Here is a 26291-nt window from a genome sequence, read left to right as displayed (position 1 = left end):
GGGCGGGCAGGGGGGAGGGTGAGAACCGAAGACCTGGGGGGGCACTGAGGATGGGGGGGTATCACCGAAGACCTGGGGGGGAGCCCCCAGGACGGGGGTGAGGAGCAGAAGCAGAGAGGTCTGGACAGATCCTCCCTCAGAGCCTCCAGACCGAGCCGTCCTTGCCAACACCATGACCTGGAACTCTGGCCTCCAGACAGTGTTAAGCCACCAGCGTGGGGTGCTGTCAGGGCAGCTTCGGGACACTGCGTGGGTGGTGCCGGCTAATCGTGGGTCCGCCTCCTCCGTCGGGGGAGGGGACGCGGCCTGGTCAAGGCCTGTCTGGTGAAAGGCCGCCTTTGGCGGGAGACGCCCCAGCTCACTCACATGCAGGACCCTCTCGGGGTCACTGAGGCGAGGAAGCGGTGCCCGCTCCAGGATTTCCATTAACACAGGACCCTGCTCTGCATGCGCAAGACTTTCATCCTCAGGTGCTGCCTCAGGGACACGGGAGCAGAGGGGACGGGAGGGATGCGGATGTGGTTCCCGAGGCTGGATCTGCCCACACCCGCCTCCACCAGCGGCGTGAGTGCATTCCCGCGTCTCCTCCCCTCCTGTGGGTCAGGGAGGAGGCACCGCCATCCCCGGGAAGCCCCAGGGCTGGGCGAGGCGAAACTGAGGATAACAGAATGGACTCTGGACTTTAATGAGCGATAAAGGGTTGGTATTGGCTCATTCATTGTTGCAAAGGCACCTCCTGATGTTTGAAATATCAATGATAGGGATGCATGCTCTGGGGTGCACGTGCTGGGGTGCACGTGCTGGGGTGCGCGTGCTGGGGTGTGAGTGCTGGGGTGCACGTGCTGGGGTCTGAGTGCTGGGGTGTGCGTGCTGGGATGCATGTGCTGGGGTGTGCGTGCTGGGGTGTGCGTGCCGGGGTCTGAGTGCTGGGGTGCACGTGCTGGGGTGCGCATGATGCCAGGGGATGGGGACTGTCCAGACTATTTTGTAAATTTCCCTGTAAGTCTAAAACTTCTAAAAAATAAAGTTTATGGCCTGGACGGCGTGGCTCAGTGGTTGAGTGTCAACTTGTGAAGCAGGTCAAGGTTCAATTCTGGTGAAGGCACATGCCGGGGTTGTAGGCTCGGTCCCCAGAAGGGGATGTGCAGGAGGCAGCTAGTCAATGATTCTCTCATCATTGGTGTTTTCCTCTCTCTCCCTCTCTGTTCCTCTCTGAAATCAATAATAATAATAATAATAATAATAATAATAATTATATATAAAATAAAGTTTATGAATTAAAAATAAAGCAATAAAGGAAGAGCACTGTGAGAGGGTGTGGTGGACCCCCCCTGAGGCCACTCAGCTGTCACGGGGTCTGATACCCTCGGGCGTGTGGGAGGTGGCTCTGACCTGGAACCTCACTGTGACCTTGTGCCTGAAGCCCTTTTGTCCCCACCTGCCCGCTGTGTGCCCCCAACGCTCGCACAGTCATTTCTCCTGCTTTTCGAGAAGGGGCTATCCCCGGAGGCCACCGTCAAGGGTTTGGACAGCTCCTCTGTCGACAGTGGCTGGAGTACTGCTCTGAGCTTCAGGACAGAGGGTGTTGGAAGCAGGCGTCCGGGCCAGGTCACTGCTCCTCCATCAGGGGCCCAGCAGCCCGGGCGAACCCCTGCTCCCTGAACCTTGGCTTTCTCGTGTCCCCAGGGCCAGTGTACGGCCCCAGCCAGCCGGTGTCTGCGGAGCCCGCGGCGGAGCCTGGCTTCAGTAGCACTTACCACGCCTGTGGTTTCTCTGCAGGCCGGCTCTCCTCCTCTGCAGCACGTGAGCGCTTCGGAAGGTGCTGGAACCTCTCCGCACCCAGGCCTGGCTCAAATACCTCCAGAGACAGCAGCGACCTAACTCCCACCTGGCGAGTCTCAGTCTTCCTCTTCCTACAGCATGAGGCGCCGACCCCAGAAACTTAACTCAACAAAACCTCCTGAAAGAGTGATGGTCAAAACATCAAGTCTTTATGAACCCGCAGTTCGCTTTAAGTGTACAAAAGTTCTAGCACAGGGCACGTGTGCACGCAGAAGGCCTCAGAGGGCTGTTCCCATGCAAGACACCAGGGCAGCGTGGTGCCCGCCAGGAAAGGGCGGTAGATGGGGTGGCACAGCCGTGTGCCAGCTGAAGGAGGTCTAAGTGTGTCGATGGGGAAGCAGAAACTCTGCCCTTTGCATGGACGCAGGTAAAACATGGTCTGTGCACTGTGGGTACGGAAAAGCCTGGAAGGATGAGCACAAAACAGCTGACAGCCCCAGCCAGGCGTGGGGTGGGAGAAGTGGAACGTTTCAGCTTTTTATCGGGTGTTGTTTACATTTTTATTTTATTGCATTTATTGGGGTGACACTGGTTAATAAAACCATAAAATTTCACGTGCACAACCCAACAAAACCTCATCTGCACACGGCCTCGTGTGCCCATTGTCCGTCCGCCTGTATCTCCTCCTTTGCCCATCTCCCCTCCCACCCCTTTCCTCTGGCTGTTACCACACTGTTGTCTGTGCCTGTGTGTTATCTATACTAATAATAGAGGAATATGCAAATTGTCCGGGACACCATCACAGTCACAGTAACAATCCGAACAGGCTGCGTGGGGCGACCAGGCCGGCAGGGGGGTTAGTGAGGGACGACCAAACGACTGAACATCAGGCTGCATGGGGCAACCAGGCTGGCAGGGGGGGCAGTTGGGGGCGACCATGCCAGCAGGGGGGGCAGTTGGGGGCAACCGGGCCAGCAGAGGGGGCAGTTGGGGGTGATCAGGCTGGCAGGGGGGGGCAGTTAGGGGCAATCAGGCAGTCAGGCAGGTGAGCAGTTAGGAGCCAGCGGTCCTGAATTGTGGGAGGGATGCCCAACTGCAAGTTCAGGCCCGATCCTTGGGATCGGGCCTAAACCGGCAGTCAGACATCCCCCAAGGGGTCCCGGATTAGAGAGGGTGCAGGCTGGGTTGAGGGGACCCCTCCTCCCATGCACAACTTGTGTGCACTGGGCATATATATATATATATATATTTTTTTTTTTTTTCTTAATCCCTCTACCTTTTTTCATCCAGCCCCCAAACTCCTCCCCTCTGACTGCTACCTGTCTGTTCTCTTTCTCTGTGAGTCTGTTTCCACCTTGTTTGTGAAATTATTTTGTTCATTAGATGCCACATGTATGTGAGACCATGTGGTAGGGTTTCCATTTCGATGCGTAGCACCACCTTGTGCAGTTAGCATGTACTGAGCATGTGTTATGTGCCAAGCTCTCAAGTGTGTGACATGCGTGAACTTATTTAGGTGCCAGCACTGGAAACTGTCTTACTTCACAGTTGAGAAGAACTGGGGCACTGGTTTCACTTGTTCCCTCGTGTGCAAATCTGGGCCCCCCCAGGCAGTCTGGCCCCTGGGGTCACGCTCTCGGCCACCCCACAGCCTCCTTCCTGACCGCAGATGACCGATCCTTCCCCCGCCTCCCGCCTCTGGCCTCGCTCATTAGCCATCACTTCCCACGTCACTAGTTTCTCTTGATCCCACTCGCTTCCGTTCCTGACATCCTTTGTGGCCATGTGTAAGAGCGTGAGACGATGGTGACAGGAACTGGAAGGAGCGTTCGGCCATGCTTCTTGGCGGGAGGTAACGTGGGTGGCACGGATCTCGGGGCGGAAACACTAGTAGTAATTTGCAGGGCACAGGGCTGGGCACGAGGGCTGGGCACGAACTGGGCATGAGGCTGGGTACAGGGGTGGGCACCAGGGCTGGGCACGAGCTGGGCATGAGGCTGGGCACAGGGCTGGGCACGAGGCTGGGCACCAGGGCTGTGCATGAAGGTTGGGCACTAGGGCTGGGCACGAGGCTGGGCACCAGGGCTGTGCATGAGGGTTGGGCACGAGGGCTGGGTCCAGGGCTGGGCACGAGGGCTGGGCATGAGGGTTGGGCACCAGGGCTGGGTCCAGGACTGGGCATGAGGCTGGGCATGAGGCTAGGCATGAGGCTGGGCACCAGGGCTGCTCTGGCAGATGGAAGGGGCCACTCCGATCACGTGGGAACCTGGGCCCGAGTGCCTGCCCTCCTGCACCACTAGAACCCCCTCGGAGAGGGCCTGGCTGCCTCCCAGCCTCTCTGGTTTCAAGCTCGAGACTGACAGTCCCTCAGGAAGGGTCTGTGGGCAGCGGGAGAAGGACCCACGCGTCCCCTGGGAGCCCCTGCGCAGAACCCGCCCCGAGCGGAGTGGCTGCCACGGGCCGCGAGGACCGCACCTGTGTGGCCTCTTTTTCAAGAGACGTTGCTGCCATCATTTCAATTTGAAAGTTTATTTTTTCCATCGATGGTTACACATCAGAACAGCACAGAGAACCCACGGTTCTTTTTTTTTTTTTTTTTGCACATTCATTTTCCCTCAAACAAAAGTGAACTTAAAAAAAAATTTGCAACCATGCCATTAGCTCTTTATAAAAGTGGATAAAAAGTAGTTTGTTTTAAAGTCTAAAATAAACAACGGAGAAAGAAGCATTTTTGTCTACAGTATTGAGCAAACATAAGAAAACATCCTCAGAAGCACACATAAAATTGAAAAAAGTTATCGTATTAACAATATTTTATAATGAAGCTTAAAACCTATTTACAGACATAAATACAATGAACTTTGTTGATGCAACTCTCCTGGAAGGAAAAAGAAACCCAACGGCCAGCCTCATGGGTCCTGACCTGGCTGAAGGGAGAGGAAAAATGCCAGAGAGACGAACAGAAAACCCCGAACAGTGCGCACTGCAGGTAAACGCACAGGCGTCTGTTCAGATGTCACAGCTGTTTTCTGAGACGAAGGTTAGACTGACGTTCGCTGTGTAACAGACCCCAAACGTGTCACCCCCCGGAAAGAAAAACCACCCAAACCGAGAATCACTGGGCGGGAGGTCCCACGGAAACAGGTACGGACAGAAACCGCAATGGGAACTGCAGGACTTGGAGTGAGACCACGCGTTTCCCGCCCAGTGAGAGCCGTTCCGTCCGTGGGCACAGCCCGGGCAGCTTCAGCTCTGACTGTACCCGGCCTGGCAGGCTCCGGCCGGGGCCGCGCTGAGGCCGAGCAGGAAGAAGCCCACTCGCGGCTCCTCCAGTTTGGACTCCTGGTGTTGGGTGGGGAGTATGCTATTTCCCACACAGAAGGAGGGGGAGAGGGGGAGAGAGACAGTGGGAGATGTTACAGGGGCAAAGAGGGAGAGAACTGTGAGTATTATCGATAGTGAGAAAAAGAAAAACTGCAATGAAACGTGTCCGTGTCCATATCTTAATTATAAATAAGATGTAGCGATGGCTTAGCTCATTTTTCTTCTCCGGCACCAAGGCTCCCGGAGACATCGGCTTTGCCATCACTGGCTGTTGGCCTCCCTGCTGAAAGGCCACCTTAATGTACCGGCCGGCTGAACGCAGTCCCTCAGGGAAAGTCACTAGGTGTGCCCTCTACCTCCCAAACAGCTGACCTCAGATTCACTTTTTCTGAAACAATTAAACACCGAATACGCTGGAAAGGGTCTCCGGATGGCCAAACCCGCGGGCCTGCGGGACAGCGAGCAGCCCTGCTCACGGTGGCCTCAGACCGAAGGCTCGCGCAACAGGTGACCTGATTCCGGTGCAGGACCCTCGGCTGATTTCCAGCTGGAATATCATCAGGGACCAGAATTGAACAACAACAAAAATTTTTTTCCTTCATTTTCCCCAGCATTTCGTCAGGGTAGATGTGGCCACAGGTGCTGGAAAGAGCACTTAAATTCAATGTGGGGTAAACGGGCTGAGGGTTCTTTTCAGAAATAGACATTTTAAATGGGCTGACAGGTCATTTTCCTGCCAAAAAAATAAAAATAAAAATAAAGCAATCTAGAATAAAACAGGAAAATGAATGCCGGAGGGAGGATTATGTCTAAAATGAACATGGACCTCGCCTGGGTTTCCCCGAGCTCTGCTTAGCCCTTTTCTAGAGAATCTTGACCTCACAAGACAGACTTCCTTCCTCTTCCCCTCTCACCAAAGTGCTACTGCGTTTGCATAAAACAGCATACCCAGGGCGGACAACAGTCGGGGTACAGCCGCTCGCATGGCAAATAATACAATAATGAATAAATAACAATACAAGAATAAACTCTGTGTTTTGCATATTCACAACTGTAAACCCACGTTCCCCACCCCTGGATACAGGAGAAATCTCAAAAACAAGTTGTTTTAAATAAACTCAGCTGTCTTTGCTGCCTGCAGCCGGAGATCTTCCTAACGCGAATCCTTACATTTACAGAATAAAAACCAAACACTGTTCTCAAGTCCTGCTCTCACACGCTCTTCCGAGCTGACCCGAAGTCGTTCCCACGAGTTGACGAGGTACATGAAACGGCCCCCGGCCATTTCGAGCGCACGCACGTCCAAGTCAGCAGTTCGTACGTATGGGCTGTAGTATTTACGTGCTCTGACCGGATCCTCCAGTCAAAACAGTGCCATCAGTTTACAGTGACATTGGCTGTGCTTGACTTGTAGCCATGGGCAGCAGTGGTGACACAGATCTTTCCGCTCACAGGACGTGCAGGTCAAAGTGCACCCTCCCTCCCTCACTCCCTCCCCCCAGGGGCGGGTCTCAGCCTGGGGACAGCGACAGGAAGGTGGGTGGTTAGTGAGCAGCACGGGGTGGGGTCCTGCACAGCTGGGACTGATGCTGTCCCGCGGGACTCCAGACAGAGGGAGACTGGAGGCCCGTCCTGGCCGGAGACCTGCAGCGGGCAAAGGGCAAAGGCACCCGGCCCAGTCCCTTCCACCCCCGGCCTCGGGGAACAGCCACACGTTTTGTTCTGTGTAAACGAGCAGGTACGGCAAACGAGGAGCATTTTCTTAAAGCTAAAAGCCACTACGTTCTGGGTTCGGCAGATCTCCTTCCCACCCCAGAACCCAGCATCGCAGGAACCCCTGAATTCACGGATTTGGCTCCCATGTGGATACTGCTCCCCCACATGGCTGACTTTGGATTTGTTCTGAAATTACCAAGAGGCACGCAGTGAGCGGATCCCGAGGCCGACAGGAAGTCCTCGCCAGAGGGGCCGTCGCTGGCCTCTCCCGAGCCCTCTGGAGCCAGGCCTGACCTCTGCTTCCAGGGGGGATCAGGCAGCAGAGCTTTTGTGGGGCTCGGCAGAGCACCCCCTGCCTCGGGGCTCTGGACGGACCCTCGGGATCTGAAAAGGCTATTAAAACATTGCTGCATTAGCTACCAACTCGTTTGATTAACATTAAAGGAAGTTTAATGTAAACAATATGTAGATAACCAAGTGATCACATTACCCATCCTTTTTCCCCAGCCTTCTTCAATGTGATACATTTAACTTTGGCTACTATCAAAAAAAAATGTAGTACTTGATATTCTTCTTCTTAATATAAGTACATTTAAATAATAAAAAAGTATCAACACATAAGTAACTGTCTATACATCAAGATACATAAATATCTAGGGATTCCTCGTGGGAATACAGTAGTTGAAAATGACCCAAAGCTGTAGCTGTTTCTTAAAAAAACAAAAACACACAACTACACAAAAGTCCAAAAGAAAAGTTAAATAAAACTTACAAGAAAAGGAATCATATTTTTTTTCAATTGTCATAGCAAGAAAGAAGCAAGCTCAAATTTTTATATATATGTATATAAAAATAAAACCACCCCAAATGCAAATACGCATTTTGCAATTTATAAGGTGCTGGAAAAGAACATGAAAAATACCAATTCGATGCCAAACAGGATGAGTTGCATCCCCCAACCCTGAACCAAACGTCCATACTCTTTGGAATAAACAATTTGGTTAAAAAGTGAAGTCAGGGTATAAAATCTTTCTTTTATTCACAGCATTGCTAATTCAGAAGCATTCACAGTTTTCCTCTGGAATCTTCCTGTTCGCCTCCCGGGGCCACATGGCCGGACGGTCACACTCTGCAGACGGCGAGCTCCGATGGCGCTGGAGGCCGGCGTGATGGCGATGGCGATGGCCCGGCCGGTCCCGCTGGTGCCAGGGGCGCGGGGTCCCGGCCGGTCCCGCTGGTGCCAGGGGCGCGGGGGCCCGGCCGGTCCAGCTGGTGCCAGGGGCGCGGGGGGCCCGGCCGGTCCAGCTGGTGCCGGTGGCGGCCCGGCGAGGCGGGCTCAGTAGGGCCGCCACACGGCCTCCTCCAGGCGCGCGGCGGGCATGGTGGGCGAGTTGCTGTGGCTGCCCTCGGCCTCGCCCGCGTCGCTGGGCGTGGGCAGGCTGGGGTGCAGCAGCGCGGCGCCCGTGGACGCGTTGGTGCAGGGCGGCAGGATGCGCGGCGGCGAGCGCTCGCCCACCATGGAGAACTGGTAGGAGCCGGCGGACGCGCCGTAGTACAGGTGGTAGGAGGGCGAGCCCGCCTGGAAGGGGCCGCCCTGCGCCTGCGAGGAGCCCGGGTAGGGCGGCGGCAGGTACGTGTGGTAGCGCGTGGCCGAGCCCATGGCCGACATGCCGATGCCGATGCCCGAGGTGACGGGCGTCGGGGAGTAGGTGAAGGCGCCCGGGTAGTGCATACGCGGGTCCGAGATGGAGGGCAGCGCCGGGAACTGGCGCGGGTCGCCGAAGGCCGTCAGCTCGGGGGCCGCTGCGGGCGGGAAAGCATCATGGTGAGTGGGGAGCTCAGGGGGCCCCGCCCTCGCTGCCAGCCCCCAGCAGGACCATTACCCAGAATGCCCCTGCCCAGGGAGGTGGGGGACTACCCAGAATGCTGCTGCGGAGGAAGGTGGGGGACTACCCAGAATGCTGCTGCACAGGGAGGTGGAGGACTACCCAGAATGCTGCTGCACAGGGGGGTGGAGGACTACCCAGAATGCCGCTGCTGAGGAAGGTGGGGGACTACCCAGAATGCTGCTGCACAGGGAGGTGGAGGACTACCCAGAATGCCACTGTCCAGTGAGGTGGGGGACTACCCAGAATGCCACTGTCCAGTGAGGTGGGGGACTACCCAGAATGCTGCTGCACAGGGAGGTGGAGGACTACCCAGAATGCTGCTGTCCAGGGTGATGGGGGACTACCCAGAATGCTACTGCCCGGGAAGTCGGAGGATAACCCAGAATGCTGCTGCTGGGGCAGGTGGGACACTAGGCAGAATACTATTGCCAAGGAATTGAGGACTTCCCAGAATGCTGCTGCTCAGGAAGCTGGAAGACTACCCAGAGTACTACTGCCCAGGAAGCTGGAAGACTACCCAGAGTACTACTGCCCAGGAAGCTGGGAGAGTACCCAGAATGCAACTGCCCAGGAAGCTGGAAGACTACCCAGAATGCTACTGTCCAGGAAGCTGAAAAATTACCCAGCATGCTGCTGCTCTGGGAGATGGGGACTTCCCGGAATGCTACTGCCCAGGAAGCTAGGAGAGTACCCAGAATGCTGCTGCCCAGGGAGATAATATGATAATATATAGTAAAAGAAGAGAATATATGCTACCAAGTAACATGAAACGCTAATATAATATGCTATCACGTAGTATAACAATAGAGATCTAATATGGGTACAATATGTATAAACATGACATAGGGTGTGTGTAGTACAGATACAATAACTGGTGTCATCCCGGGTTGGCAAACTACAGCCCAGGGGTCAAATCCAGCCGTGCCGTCTTCGGGTCCCACAAGCTAAGAATGAGCATTGTTATATTTTTAAGTGGTTGAAAAAGAAGTCAAAGGAAGACTGTGTCCTGTAATGAAATTTATGTGAGATTCAAATTTCAGGGTCAATGCATAAAGTTTTATTGGCACAAGCCTCATTCCTTTATGCGTTGTCTCTGCCTGCTTTTGAGCTACCTCTGCAGCGTTGAGGGTCATGACTTAGACCGCAGGGCCCTGAAATACTAAAATATTTAGTTTCTGGCTCTTTACAGAAAAAAGTTGGCCAATCTTCTAGATAATCAATATACTAATGCACCAATATTAATATAAATTTAGTTTCTGACATTAATATAATTATAATTGATAACCCAATGTAACACTATATAATAATTAGACATATAATGGACGCATTAATAAATTCATATCAATAGACTATATCATGCATAATATGATATAGTATCATAACAATACTAATGCATAATAACATTACAATACATTAGACATAGTATTTAGGTTGAATCATAGGAAATTGCCATTTTGTTAGGCCTCAAACAGTTCAAAATTGGCAACTTCCTGTGAGTCAACGCATGCATACCATCGGAGTGACTGGAGTGGATACCAGTACCACCGCTCTCCCCACATCGACGTCAGACCAGCCCCACATTCTCAGAAAGGGTTCAGCCTGGTCCACCTGGCGTCCACTATCACGCCGCCACGGTTTGTTACCACGAGTGGCTGCAGGGCCTTGATTTAGCGACTGCATTTTCCCCATGCTGACATTTTACCAGGCACGGCAAAGCATTGTCTCTAAAACTCATCTTGCTAGAATGATGCCTTCCAGCTTCAGGGACTGGCTTCGACTCCCCTGCATGGCGTCCCTCTGCATCCTCTCCCCACAGGCTGCCCTTGGGAGCCACTGGAGGCCTGGGTGCCAGGGAGGGTTCCGTGTCAGAGCTTCTCAAAGGTGGCACCGTGGCCCTCTCTCGGGCCAGACAGTTCTCTGTGGGGATGTGAGGGCTGTCCTGAGCCTGCCTTGTGGGGTGTCTGGCAGCATCCTTGGCCTTTGCCCACCAGACGCCAGCAGTGTCCCCACTCCCAGAGTTGCGACAACCAACGTCTCCAGATACTGTCAATGTCCCGGGGGTAGGGGCGAGGGGGCAGCTCCCACTCCCCTCTGAGAACCAACACTGTATATTCAGGATGGTGCCCTGGGGGAGTTTCTCTCTCTCAGAATTATTCACGAAATGACAAGGCCAGGACTTCAGTCTTTACATTAGCAAACCCAAAAGACAGCAACAAAACAGAGCAGAGGCACGAACGAAATGTTTCAAAATGTGCACGTCCTCAAATCCACACACAAAATGACTCCAAGCTCAGGGTGACAGGTGGCCTGTGCCCTCTTGTGTCCAGGCCGATAGAGAACGTGAAGGAGCAAAGCTGCTTCTGGGAGGAGAGCTACCGGGTTGTGGGGGGTGGGGGGGAAGGGAGGGGTATTAATCTGTTTGTGGACGGCCTGGGCCCTTGGTCAACTTCCTCATATTTCAAGCCTATTATTCCAGCAGGGAGAGCTAGTGTCTGCCTTGCTCTCTCTCTCCTCTCTCTCTCCTCTCTCTCTCTTGCTTTCCCTCCTCCCTCCTCCCACCCTCTAGTGATTTTTTTTTATTGCCCTAACACATTTTTAGAAAATGACCTCCTCTGTAAACTTGGGGTGAATGTGAAGGGGGCCATACTCCTCATCAGAGAGGTAACTGAAGTTTCTAGAAACAAGCGAGATGTGCGGGAATCTCTGTGCTAATGGGGAAAGCAGGAGTCTGACTTTCAAACAAACACCCCTGTCAATCTTTCCTGAGCGAGTCAGACGTGTGGGCAGGGAAACGTACGGACAGCGCTCCGGCCGCCCTCCACGGGCGGCCGCTCCAGCTTGTCCCCAGGCCAGGCCGCACCTCATTCCTCAGGGCTGGTCCCGCCGCTCCCGGGGCCGTGTGTGAGCAAGCTGGGTGCCACTTGTTTTTGCTCCCACGGAGCTGTGACATGTTCAAGAGTTAACAGGAAGCTTGACTCCATCTTGCCAGTAAGATTTATGGAGTGTGGGGAGAAGCCGAGGCAGGAGGAAAAGCAGGAGGCACATACAATCCATTTGTTTTCGTCTGATGCAATCCTCCGGACACAAACACAGGACCCGCCCACTCCTCCTCTTGCTTCACTTGCCCTGAGACGCAAAGGTGAACCCACTGGGAAATGAATGAAAGGTCACCCTGTCGCACGGCGGCGTCTGGACACGCTCGGTCTGTTGTTCCAACGACTGCCCGGTAACCGGTGATGGTACCAAGTTACTGGAATCCCGAGTGAGTCGGGGGTTTGTCACGGACGTAGGAATGGAATGATGCTGCGGTCTCAGCCGTCAGGGAAAATAGGGTTTCACTTGTGGGCAGAATATCTGAATGATCTTAAATACTGCCCCTGAGTCTCCTCCTGTCTACATAGTAACAGCGTCACCATTCAGTTGGTCAAATTACCCCTTTGACAACGGATGATAAAACAACTTAGGCCCTAGCCGGTTTGGCTCAGTGGATAGAGCATTGGCCTGTGGACCGAAGGGCTCCGGGTTCGATTCCGGTCCAGGTCATGTACCTCGGTTGTAGGCTGTTCCCCAGCCTGGGCCCTGGTCGGGGCTCTTGCAGGAGGCAACCAATCCAGGTGTTTCTCTCACATCGATGTTTCTCTCTGTCTTTCCCTCTCTCTTCCACGCTCTCTAAAATCAATGGAAAAATATCCTTGGGTGAGGGTTAAAAAATATAAATAAAAAAAAATCCCCAACAACTTGGGCCCTTTAGATATGCTCAGATTCAAATGATCTATTCAAATATTTGTTTTCAATTTGATGTCCAGTTTGATACCGCCTACCAGGCCTCACCAGTTACACCCCTGGGGGGTGGGGGCAGCTCATTTGCCCTCTGGCTGGCCTGGTGCCCCCTAGTCAACTCCAGCGTGGGCGGAGGGGCAGACCCTGTGAGCACAGGGGCTTTGAAGGAGCAGGAAATCTGGGGATTAGGAGGGGCAGGTATTTTCGTTGGAAATGTTGCCCCACCGATGGGGCTAAAGATTGGCGGTGACAGCTCGAGTTCTCATCCTGCAGTTTTAGGGGATGAAAGTGGCCCCACGCCAGGCCCCGCCCCCTGCCCCACAGGATTAAACAGCCTGAGCAGATAATGGCTGCCTTGAAGGGAGCTTTCTCATGACTCAGAAAAATGCATGCCGTCTGTCGCCCGGGTTGGCAGCTAAACATTAACTTCTTTTTAAAAAAAGCAGAAGGAAAAATGCAAAGAAAACCTCCGGATGACAACTCTTCTCAGACAAGGTGTGGAGTCTGTCTGCAGAGAGAGAGAGAGAGGCAGACAGAGTGCAAGTCCCGTGCAGAAGGCAGCCCAGGTGGGGCTGGGGGGCAGGACAGTGCAGAGCTGGGGGCGGGGCGAAAGGGAAAGGCAGGCCAGGGCAGGGCTGGGCTCTAAAGCTGGGCCAAGTGGCCACTTCTGTGTCCCCCCCCCCGCCCCCCCAGCCCCGGCCCCAGCCTTAGCCCCGGCCCCAGCACAGGACCCACTTTCAGGCTGGGCTCAGCCCTGCTCGAGGGGGAGATCTGCTAGTGAAAAGCATCTCCCATGCAGCTCTCTGCGATTCTCACTGCTCCTCCCTCAGCAAAAGGCCATCCGGGTGCAGAAATGGGACCTAGTTTGTACCCACTGCACACCCTCATGCCATGACGCACCCTCCACACTCGGGGGTGCCTGCAGCTGGGTTTGGGGGCGCTCACAGTACTCATTTTTTTAAAAATCACCCTTATGTTTGATCACGGTCAGTTGGAGCATTTGGCCCCTACGGTCCTTGGAGTATAAGATGCCGACCAAGTTAAAAGACATAATGAATTCCCAGGGACAGACCCCAAGCAGGGCCCTTGCCCAGGAGAGCAGGCGTCGTTTCGGAAGCAGGCCACGGCCAGCCCGCGGGCAGAGCAGCGTCCCGAGCAGAATCAGTGAGACTTGACAAGGGCCTCGGGAACAGGCCTTCTAAACCACAAGCCGAGCAGCCGTCCTCATGCCTGCGCTACTTCCTCACCGCCGGAGCCCGCGGGTGCCAGGAAGATGTTGGCACCCATGGCCGGAAGTAGGTGAAAACTGGACAAGTCGGTGGCTTCCCTATGGCACGCCAGCTCCCGAGGAACGCGAAGGCCCTGTTCTCACCTGGGGGTGGCGTGGGGGCATCCGGCAGTGTCTGGGGACATTCTGTGGTTGTCCCCATGGAGAGGCGGGGCTACTGGAACCCAGAGGCGCTGCTAAGCACCTGCATTTCACGGACGGCCCCCCAACCAAGAGCTGCCTGGTCCCCAATGCCATCGGTGCCCCCGTTGAGAAGCTCTGAGAAGAGGCTAAAGCACCTGGTGAACCCCAAGCAACCCCAACTGTCTGGACCAGGGGTGGGCAAACTTTTTGACTCGAGGGCCACAATGGGTTCTTAAACTGGACCGGAGGCCGGAACAAAAGCATGGATGGAGTGTTTGTGTGAACTAATATAAACTCAAAGTAAACATCATTACATAAAAGGGTACGGTCTTTTTTTTTTTAGTTTTATTCATTTCAAACTAGTTTGCCCACGGCTGGTCTGGACAGCACAACACTGGGCCGCCCTGGAGATGCCGGACACGCCTTTGCCTTTGCCCGCCCCTCGCCTGCCCTAACTGATCCCGAGGAGGGAAGAGCCACGCAGCCGCCGGCCCCGGGTGGGAAGTACTTGTGTGGCCGTCGAAGGCTGAGGTCCCGGAGCCATTGTCACGGCCCCGCCCAGCTCCCACGTCACAGCCCACGGAGGCTTTCTCCTTTTGCTCTCAGCAAAGGGGTGTTTCTCCGAGTTCCCTGCCCACGAGCAAAGGTGAGTGCCAAGCCCGGAGGTCCCGCGGTGAAATGCCTAATATTTGTGAGCTGGTGCTAACGGCAATGCGCGAACCCCCCCACCCGGGCTTTCCACGGGGCCTCCGGCCTGGTCTGAGCAGCTCCTAGTGGAACTGTCTCCCTTGGGGTGTATTCACTTGCTTCCCATCCCACGGGGACCCTCCAGCTGCCACCTTTGCTTGTGGAACGTGAGCCACCCCACCACGCCCCAGGTGTCCACTTCTCCAGGCCACCCCTGCCGCTGGGAGTCAAGGCCGGGCAGCGCATGGCCGTGGGACCGGGAGCTGGACAGCCCTGTCTTTAAACCACATCTGAGCCCATGAAAAGTGACGCCATCCCCTCCACGCATCTCCTCTGGTCCCGCGACCTCCCACTCCGCGACCTCCCACTCCACAACCTCCCTCGCATTCAGAGGGTGTCTTTGGGCCGCTTACTTGAGAGCCGGCTGGAGATCTCCGCGGAGAGGGTTGTCATGCCGCTGGCCCGGCCTGGCGAGATGGGCGTCGCTGGGTGCACGGAGGGAGAGGCGATCGAGCCCAGGTACTGGTAGGACTGGTCGTAGGACCAGGGCGGGGAGGGCTGGATCTGCCTGGTGTCTGCGGAGAACCGGGAGGTCAGTGACAGGTAGAGTGGGAGGGATTAAAAAAAAAGTCTTTTAATAAGAAACCAATTTCCTTTGTCTCAATATGTCACACGTGTGTGGCTTCTCTGCCAGTGTCCCGTAAGCTCACTTAAGTCCAAGTATTTGCTTTCGTTTGGCCCTTTCTCCCCCCAAAATACTGAAATGTAGTTTATGTTTGGTTCTTCAAGGTTTCCCTCTGCTATCTCCCTCCACAGGCTTTATTTCATCACTAGAGGCCCGGTGCACGGATTTGTGCACCGGTGGGGTCCCTTGGCCTGGCCTGCGGGGATCAGGCCGAAACCAGCTCTCTGACATCCCCTCAGGGGTCCCCGATTGTGAGAGGGTGATTCTAGGGTAATGCACCCCGGAATCGGGCTCCTTCCTCTCTGTCACCTGAGAACCGCAGCTGCCAAGTCACTGCAGCTCGGCAGCTCCTGTGTTGAGCATCTGCCCCCTGGTCATAGCTACTGGTTGGACGATCGAGCGGTCGGACGGTCGCTTACACTTTTATATATATAGAGATGAGAATAATGGTGAGGAAGATTTCCCGGTGGAGTGTTTTTTGTTTTTTTAAAATATATTTTTATTGGTTCCAGGGAGGAAGAGAGAGGGAGGCAGAGACAGAAACATCAATGATGAGAGAGAATCATTGATCGGCTGCCTCCTGCACATCCCCCACTGGAGATTGAGCCCACAACCTGGGCATGTGTCCTTGACCAGGAATCGAACTGTGACCTCCTGGTTCACAGGTGGACGCTCAACCACTGAGCCCCACCGGCCAGGCCAGGTGGAGTGTTAACATTCAAACTGTGGAGCTGCTCGTAGTGACTGTGCAGACATTTCAGCGTTACCAATAATCACATGACCACCATCAGAAACGTTTCCCAACTCAGTGGCCACCTGTCTGTACTTAGAGAGCAAAAAAGAGCGTAAAGTGTTTTGTTTTTCTTTTTGTACCTTTGGCAGAAAGAATCCACAGGGTCTGAAATGCTTTCTGTTTAGGGGAATTTTCTGCCAAGGCCGATGGAAAAGCAGGTCCGGCCGGGCAGCTGGCCCTGCGGCCCAATGACGCTCGAAAACCCAGCCCCAGAGCTGGCTCCGTCACCCGACACCAAGGGGTCCTGCCTCTTCCCGGGGCAGAGTGTGAGCAAGAACCTTCTAGGCTGCCAGGAAAGAGGCCCAGGACGGCGACGAGACCAGAGTTGGCTTCGGAAGGTTTAGGTGAAAAGGATTTTGGAAACTGGACTCCAGCGTTCCCAAGAGTCTGTTCCCAAAAGCATCATGCTGTTTGCAGGTGAAAAGGAGGAGAAAAGCCCTGACCGGTGTGGCTCAGTGGATAGCGCATCGGCCTGCGGACTGAAGGGTCCCGGGTTCGATTCCGGTCAAGGTCATGTACCTTGGTTGCGGGCACATCCCCAGTGGGGAATGTGCAGGAGGCAGCTGATCGATGTTTCTCTCTCATTGATGTTTCTAACTCTCTATCCCTCTCCCTTCCTCTCTGTAAAAAATCAATTACATATATATATATATATATATATATATATATATAAAGGAGGAGAAAAACACCCTCTATTTTTGGGCAAAATATGTAAGAAAATGCAGACTGGACATTGCCCCACCAGAAGCCGGCTTTACTTTTCTTAGGTCAAACACGAACGTTCTCTGTGTCCCACCTTCTCTGTGGACAGAGGGCACAGCAGACTGTACCACCTGGGGCCCAGCTGGGGCTCTCCACGCTGGGCGTCACTCTAGAGAGCAAGCTGCCCAGGAAAAGAGCAGTTGTGAGTGTTGTCCGCGCCGCGACGTAGACGTGCGCTATTCCCCCGGTGATGCCATATCCCCACCTGCTCCACAGGGGCTTCCCAGCTCCCAGAAGGGCCTCTCTGCTCAGCTCCCCAACGTTGTATCGTGGGCAGCGCACCAGGAGCCCCACCCAGTCTCCCTTCTCATTCTTCTCCCAACAGTCCCCCACCCTTCCCTCCGACGGATCCATTTCTTTCTTCTTTTATTTCTATCCTCATCCAAGGATATTTTTTCATTGATTTTTAGAGAGAGGGAAGAGAGAGGGAAAGACAGAAACACTGATGTGAGAGAAACACATCGATGGGCTGCCTCCTGCACGGGCTCTGACCAGGGCCCGGGCCGGGGAGGAGCCTGTATCCGAGGTACCTGCCCTTGACCAGAATCGAACCCGGGACCCTTCAGTCTGCAGGCTGACACTCTATCCACTGAGCCACACTGGCCAGGGCATCTTTTCTTTTCTTAAATACCTGAATTATTAAGTTTGAAAAACCCGGGCAGCTATCTTAACTGAGAATCTTTGAATCTAATTGTAAAGTCAGGTTTTCATGGGTTGCTGAATTTTAGAGAATTCGAGGAGCTGCAAGGAGTGAGAGAGAGGGACCCATTTGAAACTCAGGGGCGAATACACGGGCAACCAAAGATGTCAGACAACCTCGCAGCTCATGGCGTTCCCAACCACGGACAGCAGACAGCGACCAGCAGGCTGCTCAGGGTTCCCACAGCGCTGCACGCATTTTGCTCCCAGGGGGGAAAGCGCAGGCCCAGCTCTCCTGTGAGACGCACGTGTCCTCGCTGCCACCCTCGCTGAGCGGATCGGCAGCGCTCAGATATCTGAATCACTTACCGAGCGAACAAAAGGCGTTTTGTAATCGTCACTAAGCCCCCAGGCTGCGGATTGCGGCGGCGGCGCAGGCCGGGGCAGACAGCCCAGCACCAGCCCGTGTCTGAGGCCGCGGCAAGCACACGTACCAGCCCGGGATGCGTGCTCCGTCATGTTTTCCTGGAGCGGGAGCGACGTGCGAGGCTCTTCTGAACTCGTAATTAAGCCGAGAGCCTTGCCCGTGTTTCACAGCCTCTTAACAATACGTTTCGGGAAAACGATCTTTATGATTAAAGTTTACGTTCTATGATTTTTCTGAACACAGGGTTTCAGACTCAACGTCTTCTCCCTTCTCACCCCAACTCAGCCCCCACCCCGTGTCAGAGGGGAGACAGCACTGAGCACCCAGGGGACCCCTCCCGGGATCCGTGTCCGCCCCTGTGGCCGCGGCGGCGGCTTCACTGCCCGGGGGGGGGCCAGAAGGTGGTGGTGGCGAGCTGCTCACATCCTGTGTGGGAGTTTCCTTCTACGCTATTGTTAATAAAAAGCCGAAACCAAAATGAAAACAGAAAGCGAAGGGCCGAGAATATGGGGAATGTGAGTTCATGACTCAGGTACCCTCCCTGCTCGGACGGGGCCAACACGAACACGTGAACGCACGTGTAGACATGGCAGTGCTGTGGGCCGCCCGAACCCCGGGCTGAGCGCCGGGAGAAGTGGCATGTGGTGACCCTGGGCCACCTGCTCACACATTCTTTGTTTTTTAAAGATATATTTCTATCAGTCAGAGGAAGACAAGTATCACATGATCTCATATGTGGAATCTAATAAACAAAATAAACTGATGAACAAAATAGGTCCAGAGACATAGCAGCATGGAACAGACTGATGAGCCTCGGAGAGAAGGCGGGGTGGGTGGGTGGGTGTATGGGAAGAGTTCAGCCAAAGAACTTGTGTGCACATATGCAGAACCCATGGACACAGACAACGGGGTGGTGAAGGCTGGGGTAGGAGGTGGGGACAGGCTAGCAGGGGCCAATGGGGAAATAAAGGGGACATATGTAATACTTTCAACAATAAAGATTTTTTTTAATGAGCAATATATATATATATATATATATATATATATATACACACACACATATACATATATACACATATACATATATATACATATACATATATACATATATATACATATATATATATTTATTTATCAACTCCGGAGAGGAAGGGAGAGGGAGAGAGAGAGAGAGAGAGAAATATCAATGATGACAGAGAATCATTGATTGTCTGCCTCCTGCATGTCCCCTACTGGGGATGGAGCCTGCAACCCGGGCATGTGTCCTGACCGGGAATTGAACCGTGATCTCCTGGTTCAGAGGTCAATGCTCAGCCACTGAGCCACGTGGCCGGGCATCACTCTCTTACTCTCACCTGTGCCAGGAGGTGACCTCCGAGCACTGCGGCTGGCCCCCGCGCGGGATTCTCACTGACGCGGGACCCATGCGGCCTCTGCTTAACTCGCATGTTGCGCAGAGTCAGGGAGGAGCAGGGGGAGGTGTGGTGCGCGGTGGCGCTGTGATCATAAGCGTGTGCGCTCTGGGAAGCGGGAGGAGGCAGGGGTAGACGGGGCGCCCAGGAAAGAAGCCCAGGCCGAGGGAGAGAGCCTGTCAGTCATTCTCCGAGAGCAGGGCTGCCTGTCCCCGAGGGACCGCCTCTCATAAGACCACCCCTCAGCTGGACCAAAGTGCACTGAAGATTTGCTCTGCGCTGGGCACGTGCTAACTTCCTGGGAACAGCCTAGTGAGCAGGACCTATAGGGTCCCTGTCCCACTGGAGCTCACAGCCTGTCTTAGTGACCATGTCAGGGCCGTCGGATGCTTGGAAAGGCTGCTTCCTATCGCATTAGTGCACCATGCTGAGAGTTGCTTCATTCATTCATTCATTCATAGGGTTATGAAGTGATTCACTTCCTCATTCCTACATGTTGCCAACAAACATTTTGCCCCACTAGGGCTACTGACGTGGGGACTCCGTGGTGAATGGACACAGGCCTTGCCTCCAGGAGTGGTGGCTGGTGGGGGACCTGCAGGCTGTACCCAGGAGAACTGCTGGGTTATCTGCTTCACCTGGACTTGCAAACAGCTGTTCCCACGTCAGAGATAAGAGCCCCAGCGGTATTTACTGCATGCTTAAGGTCTTCTCCTGAGAGGAGCAAATTAACGAAAGCATCTAATGTAAGCCACACAAAGATTTCCGCTTGAGCCCGGCCTTCACCATACACCAGTTATGACCTTGGGAGGGTCACCTGTTTCTCCCTTACACAGTCTCCTATTTCCAAGGGTAATAGTGAGATAAGTGAGATGAGGCATATGAAGCAAGCGTTGCAGTCTGGGGCCACAGTAAACTCACAGTAAGTCTAATTCTTGAGTTAGGATGTGACTGAAAGGAAGGAACCCACGCCCAGGGACTTGCCTGACGTTTGTGCGTGAGTGAGGCCACAGCCCCACTCCGGGACGAGGCTCAGGTAGCAAACTGTTCACTGACCGAGACTCAGGAGATGATGGTGAAGAGCCAGGAAAACTGGAGGCTTTGGGTGAGGATGGAGAAGGCGTCCATGTTCCCATGAAAAACCGAGGGACTTGGGAGTTTAAGCGAGTCTCCTGCATCTGCTTTTTCGAGGGCACACGGTGTCAGTGCAGCTGTTTCACAGGCCTTTTTGTGACGGTTATTTCATCTTTTTGATGCCCAAATAATGGGCAGAACAGAGCTCCCTCTCCATGCCATGATCCCTACTCCCTCCCAGTGGAAATGAGGTCAAAACGGGACGGGGGCGAGAGATAGGAGTAAGGTGGGGTGAGGCGAGGGCTGAGCTCAGAGGTATCTATGGCCCGCACCAGTAGGAAGAAACTACAGGGCTTTAGCTGTGGATGACACAATGTCACGAAGTCCCCAGCGCTAAAAATGAGCCCGTCCAATGGCTCTTGTCAACTGCTCTGCTGCCTCCTTGTTCAGCCCCGATATGTGAAGAGCTGGGAGTCACCACTCCCCTCTTCACAATGAGGAAAAAGCTGAATAAAGTGAGGATCCACGACTCTTCGTGGGCCTTCAGAGAACGGAGGTCACAGGGAAAACTGCCGCCCTGGAGTCTCGAGAGGCAGGGGAACACCGAGCCACCGGGTGCCTGCCTCCTGGGGGCAGAGGTCGCCGGCCTCAACCCGGAGGGACGGACACCTAAATGGTAATTCAGACAAATCGTGGGAGGCTGAGTGTAGTCGGGGGCGAGAGAGAGAAACTCCCGGGGCTGTAGTCGTGTGTGTGTGTGTGTGTGTGTGTGTGTGCGCGCGCACGCATGGGGAGCGTGTAGGGATGCTTTTCTGGGTTTTTCACCCATGAACTCCCCAGTTCTCACGGATCCAGCATAACAGTGGGTTACAGCCAGCAGAGCTACAGGACTATTTAAGGAAGAGTCCGTAGGGAAGCCCACGGACAATGATGGAGACAGAAACAGGGCCGTTAGAGGAATTTGAAGCTTCTGACACCTCCAGCTACAGCAGACATCACACAGCCCAGCTCCTGGCGGCTTGAACAGCAAATCTCACACTGAAGTCCTGTGTACCCGATACATTATGTCCAGTTTTCAAATCAGGAACCATAAGGCCAGAAAAAAACAGTATGAAGGGACAAAACAGGCATCAGAACTAGACTCAGAGATGACATAGACTTTGGAATTACCAGACAGGGAATTTAACTATGATTACTACGGTAAGGACTCCAGTAGAAAAAGATGACAGCATGCAAGAAAATATGAATAGCGTAGGAAGAGAGACGGAAACTCTAAGACTGAAAAATAAACTCTAGAAATGAAAACACTGTAACAGAAACGAGAAGTGCCTTTGGTGGGGCCATCCATAGCTGGACATGCTGAGGGGAAAATCATTGAGCTTGAAAATACGCCAACAGAAACTTACCAACAGAAAGGTAAAGGGAAGAAAGCAGGGAGTAGAAGAAGATCTATGACCTTGGGGACAATTTCAAAAGGTGTAACACATGCAAAGTGGAAATCGCAGAAGAAAAAGAAAGAGAAAACAGAATGGGAGAAATATTTGAAGTATTATTGGCCAAGAATTTTACAAAATTAATGACAGTCACCAAACCACAGACCCAGGAAGCTCAAAGAACATCAAGCAAGCTAAACACCAAATAATCTACATGTTGGCCTAGTGTGTTGAAACTGCAGAAAACTTGAAGACAAAGAGAGAAGCTTGAAAGAAGCCAGAAGTGAGCGGGGAGGGGGCGGGCATGTTACGTAGAGAGAAACAAGAGGAGGATCACTGCAGTCTCCTCTTCAGGAACCAGGAAGGCAAAAAGAGAGGCAGGAAATATTTAAAGCGCTGAAAGAAAAAAAAAAAAACCACCCACCTAAGCCACTAACCTAGTATTGTCTATTCAGCAAAATAAACCTTCAAAGGTACCAGAGAAATAAAGACATTCTTTGACACACAAAAGCTAAGACAATTCATCCAGCAGACATGTTAAAATAAGTTCATCAGGGAAAGAAATATAACAGGGGTCACAAACTCGGATCGATGTAAAGAAAGAATAAATGAAGGAAAAGAAAGTCTTATTTTCCTATTCTTAATTGATCCAAAAGATAATTTTCTGTTGAACATGACAATAGTAATAATGTACTGGGTAATGACAACATATGGGTAAGTGAAATGAAATACAGAAATGGAAAGGAAGAAGTGGTGTAGTGTGACTTTTAAGAGTTGTCATACATGTGTTTTGCAACTCCAGGCCAACCACTAAAACTTTTAAAAAGTATAACTGACACGCTAAGAGGGGAGATAAAATGAAATCACATAAAATGCTGTTAAAACCAGAGAATGAAGAAAAAGAGGGGGAAAAATCAGATTCGAGAAATATAAAACAGTCAACAAGCATGGTAGATGTTAATAGAACCGTCTAAGTCAGCCATGGGCAAACTACGGCCCGCGGGCCGGATCCGGCCCGTCTGAAATGAATAAAACTAAAAAAAAAAAAAAAGACCGTACCCTTTTATGTAATGATGTTTACTTTGAATTTATATTAGTTCACACAAACACTCCATCCATGCTTTTGTTCCGGCCCTCCGGTCCAGTTTAAGAACCCATTGTGGCCCTCGAGTCAGAAAGTTTGCCCACCCCTGAAGTAATCTTAACCTTAACTCTGAATGGCCTAAATGACCAATGAAAGAAGAGAGATTATCAGAGCGAATGAAAAACTATGTGTTGTCTACAAGGAACCCAGGTTAAATATAAAGACTCAGGCTAAGTGACAAGGGGTCGGGGAAGATGGACCATGCGAACACTGACCAAAAGCAAGCCGGCGTAGCTATGTTCATTTTATATAAAACCGTCCTCAGAAGAAGGGACAATGTCAGGGACAAAGAGGGGAAATACATGATGATAAAGGAGTCAATTCTTTAAGAAGACACAATCATCTACAAAACGTAGGCACCTAACAACAGAGTGTGAAACAACGTTGAGAACACAGGCGGCACAGCGTTGAGAACTGCGCGGAAAAGTGGACAAGCACAGACACTGTGACCGATGAAGAGCTCAACACCCTCTCGGGCACTGACCGCCAAGCAGGCAGGAAATTCGGGCAGAGTTGACCCAGACAGTCCTGCCAACCAACTTGCTCTAACATTTATAGAACATTCCACCCAACAACAGCAGAGTACACCTTCTTGTCGGGCTCGCAGGGAACACTCACCAAGACAGACCCCATTCTGGGCCATAAAACACACCTTAACACACGGAAACGAATGGACGCGGTGCAAAGTAGGTTCTCCGGCCACCTGGGCTGAAACTGAGAAATCAGCAATAGAAAAAAGCCAGAGAACATGCAAGTAACTGGTGCTTCCCCAACACACTAAGTAACCTCAGCGTTAGAGAAGAAGCCTAAAGAGAAATGAAAAGATACGCGGAACGAAACAAAAATCCAGCTCGTCAAAATCTGCGGGATGCAGGGGAGGCGGCGCTCGAGGGAAATTGGTAGCATTGAGTGCATACAATAGACAAGGAGAATGATCCAGAATCAATAACCTACACTTCTACCTTAAGAAACTGGAGGAAAAAAGAGCAAAATAAGCCTAAGGCAAGTAGAAGAAAAGAAATAATAAACACGAGGGTAGAAACCACTGAAATAGAACACAAAAGTGACAAAACCGATGAAACCCGAAAGCTGTTGTTTGAAAAGCTTAAGATGCTCTACTTTGTCCTCGAGCTCCCTCAGGCCACAGGAGAGGGGGGCCAGGGACTCCTGACTCCGCTGAGGGTGGCTCAACTACCACCCTCCCCACCTGGGTCCCCCAGCACCACCTGAGCTGGGACACCGCCCCCTCGGCCTGGGCCAGGGGAAGGTGGGTGGCGGTCTGTGGCTTGGACTTGGTTGTTACAGTGAGCAGGCCCTTTCTTTTTCTTTTTTTTTTTTTTTATAAATATGTATTTTCTTATTGATTTCAGAGAGGAAGGGAGAGGGAGAGACAGAGACAGAAACATCAATGAGAGAGAGTCATTGATCGGCCGCCTCCTGCAAGCCCCACAGTGGGGATGGAGCCCAACCCGGGCCTGTGCCCTGACCGGGACTTGAACCATGACCTCCTGGTTCCTAGGTTGACGCTCAACCCCGGAGCCACGCCGGCCGGGCTCCTTGGCTCTTTAGCTGGCATCTTTAAAACGCCTTCCAGGCGCCTTTCAGAGCCATGTGAGAACACAGACCAGACAGTTACGTCTGCCACCGGGCCCTCGTGCCTGTTTCTGAAGGAGCCAAGCCTGGTTGGTGAACATATAAACCACCAGGGCCGCCCTGGACTTCTCCCCCACCCCCTCCCTCCTCAGCTGGGAGTGGGCAGGGCCGCTCCCAGGGTGTCCTCCGGGGCCACCTCGGTCAGGGCAGCTGCTGTCATGCCCTCCTGGAGGCCTCGGGACGCACAACAGGATGTGACTCAGGCCTCAGGGGTGTGAGTCAGTCTCCGGGGCGATGTGTCAGGGCGAGCCCCAGGGGCGGCCGGCATCTCCCCCCGGGACCCCTGGGAGGAACGGCAGCTCCCTGCAAACACAAGGGGCGCCCTGAGCCTCGCTGCCACCCCAGGGCCGTGCGAGATCGGCTTCCAGGCCAGGAATCGGGTCATTCTCTGCTGTGAACGGGGCACGACCCTGAAAGCCCCACTGTTTTTCCGAAGCCCTGATCCCCCCCGCTGGCCCCTGCAGCAAAAGTGCAGCCACCGGGGGCGGGGGGGGGGGTGGGGGGGGCGGGTGCGCCAGGTAGCACAGGCTGCTATCAGTGCAGTCCCATGGTAATGTGAGTCAGTTCCCACCGGCCCCGAATCCTGGAAGAGGAGAGGTTGTGAAAGACGCTGGTATTTGCCAAGCGCTTGTCTCCGCTGGCTGCAGACATCTGGGTTAGTCATGCACGGCCAGCCGGGCGCATTCATTGTTCCGGCAATTACTCTGCAAGGAGGCATCCAGCGCCAAGCCGGGGCAGAGCCCTGCCCGGGGCGCCTGCCTCGGGGCCTCCGGTTGTGAGGGACCTGTCCTCGCAGCCGCCCCCTCCCTGCCTGCCACAGGGACGGAGGAGGGACGGAGGAGGAACGGGGCGGTCCCGGCATCACGCCCTGCCTCTGGGACCCGAATTCCGCGTGGGCCTGGGAGGCTCCGTGGCTTTGCGGTCAGGCGCGGGGGTGGCTCGCAGGCCGCCCCCCCCCCCCCTCCCCGCCCGGCGCTCACCGCAGTCCCTTCCCTCTGCAGCTGCTCTCTTCTCTGAACATGGAAGCGGCAGACTCACCTGCCTCACAGGTGTGAGCGCTAATTAGTGCCTGCGAGCCCTCGGAGAGCCACAGATGAAAGGCGCCCCATAAATGCAACGCGCCCTCGCTCATTAGCTGTGCCAGACGGTTCCCAGGGGAACGGCCTCCCCCAGCCAGGCCGTCTGAGCCGCATCTGCAGAGACTCTGGGCTCCAATCAGTGGGCGCTGGGGAGAGGCTGGGAGAGGCCGCGGCGGCAAGAGAGACGGGATTTGGGTAATGCCTGCGTGCCCCGTGGGCACGGTGTCCCGGTGTCCTGAGGCAGAGAGGCGGCCTGCTGTTCGCAGGGTGGAGGGACATGGCCCCAGGGACAGAGGGACTGGTGGGCTCTGCTCTGTCCTCCTGCAGACAATGATGGCCCTGCACGAGTTTAAATACCTCCCCCCCCCCACCCCGGCGGACACGTCTCCTGTAGACTCTCTGCACCTTCGCTTCCGAAAGGCCAGGGTCCCAAGGGAACGGGGGACAGGCTGCGACACAGTCTGATCAGACGTGCAGGGGAGCGTGTGGGAGCCCCCACTCTGCTGTGGCCGGTGTGTGCCCCGAGCCCCCGAGGACCGGGGAGCCCCATCTCAGGGTTGCTCCTCCGGGAGCAGAAGAGCCTGAGCGAGGGCACAGAAAA

The 26291-nt window shown here is 53.8% G+C and overlaps 1 protein-coding gene across 2 annotated transcripts in view; it reads right to left on the bottom strand.

Annotated features, from left to right (window-relative positions):
- Positions 1–4301: 4301 nt before the first annotated feature.
- RUNX1 (RUNX family transcription factor 1) overlaps positions 4302–26291 on the bottom strand; it is a 189400-nt gene continuing 167410 nt past the window's right edge. For both annotated transcript variants that reach the window (XM_070407231.1, XM_070407232.1), the window contains 2 exons: positions 15003–15164; positions 4302–8625 (listed from right to left, as the gene is read on the bottom strand). In XM_070407231.1, the coding sequence (XP_070263332.1) occupies positions 8159–8625; positions 15003–15164 (629 nt within the window). In that variant the 3' untranslated portion in view covers positions 4302–8158. The remainder of the gene's footprint in view (positions 8626–15002; positions 15165–26291) is intronic.

This window comes from Myotis yumanensis, unplaced genomic scaffold (assembly GCF_028538775.1).
Source record: "Myotis yumanensis isolate MYYU_CA2020_CCGP unplaced genomic scaffold, mMyoYum1.0.hap1 SCAF_2, whole genome shotgun sequence".
In the NCBI taxonomy this organism is placed as follows: domain Eukaryota; kingdom Metazoa; phylum Chordata; class Mammalia; order Chiroptera; family Vespertilionidae; genus Myotis; species Myotis yumanensis.
This window is presented reverse-complemented; position numbering and strand designations above follow the sequence as displayed.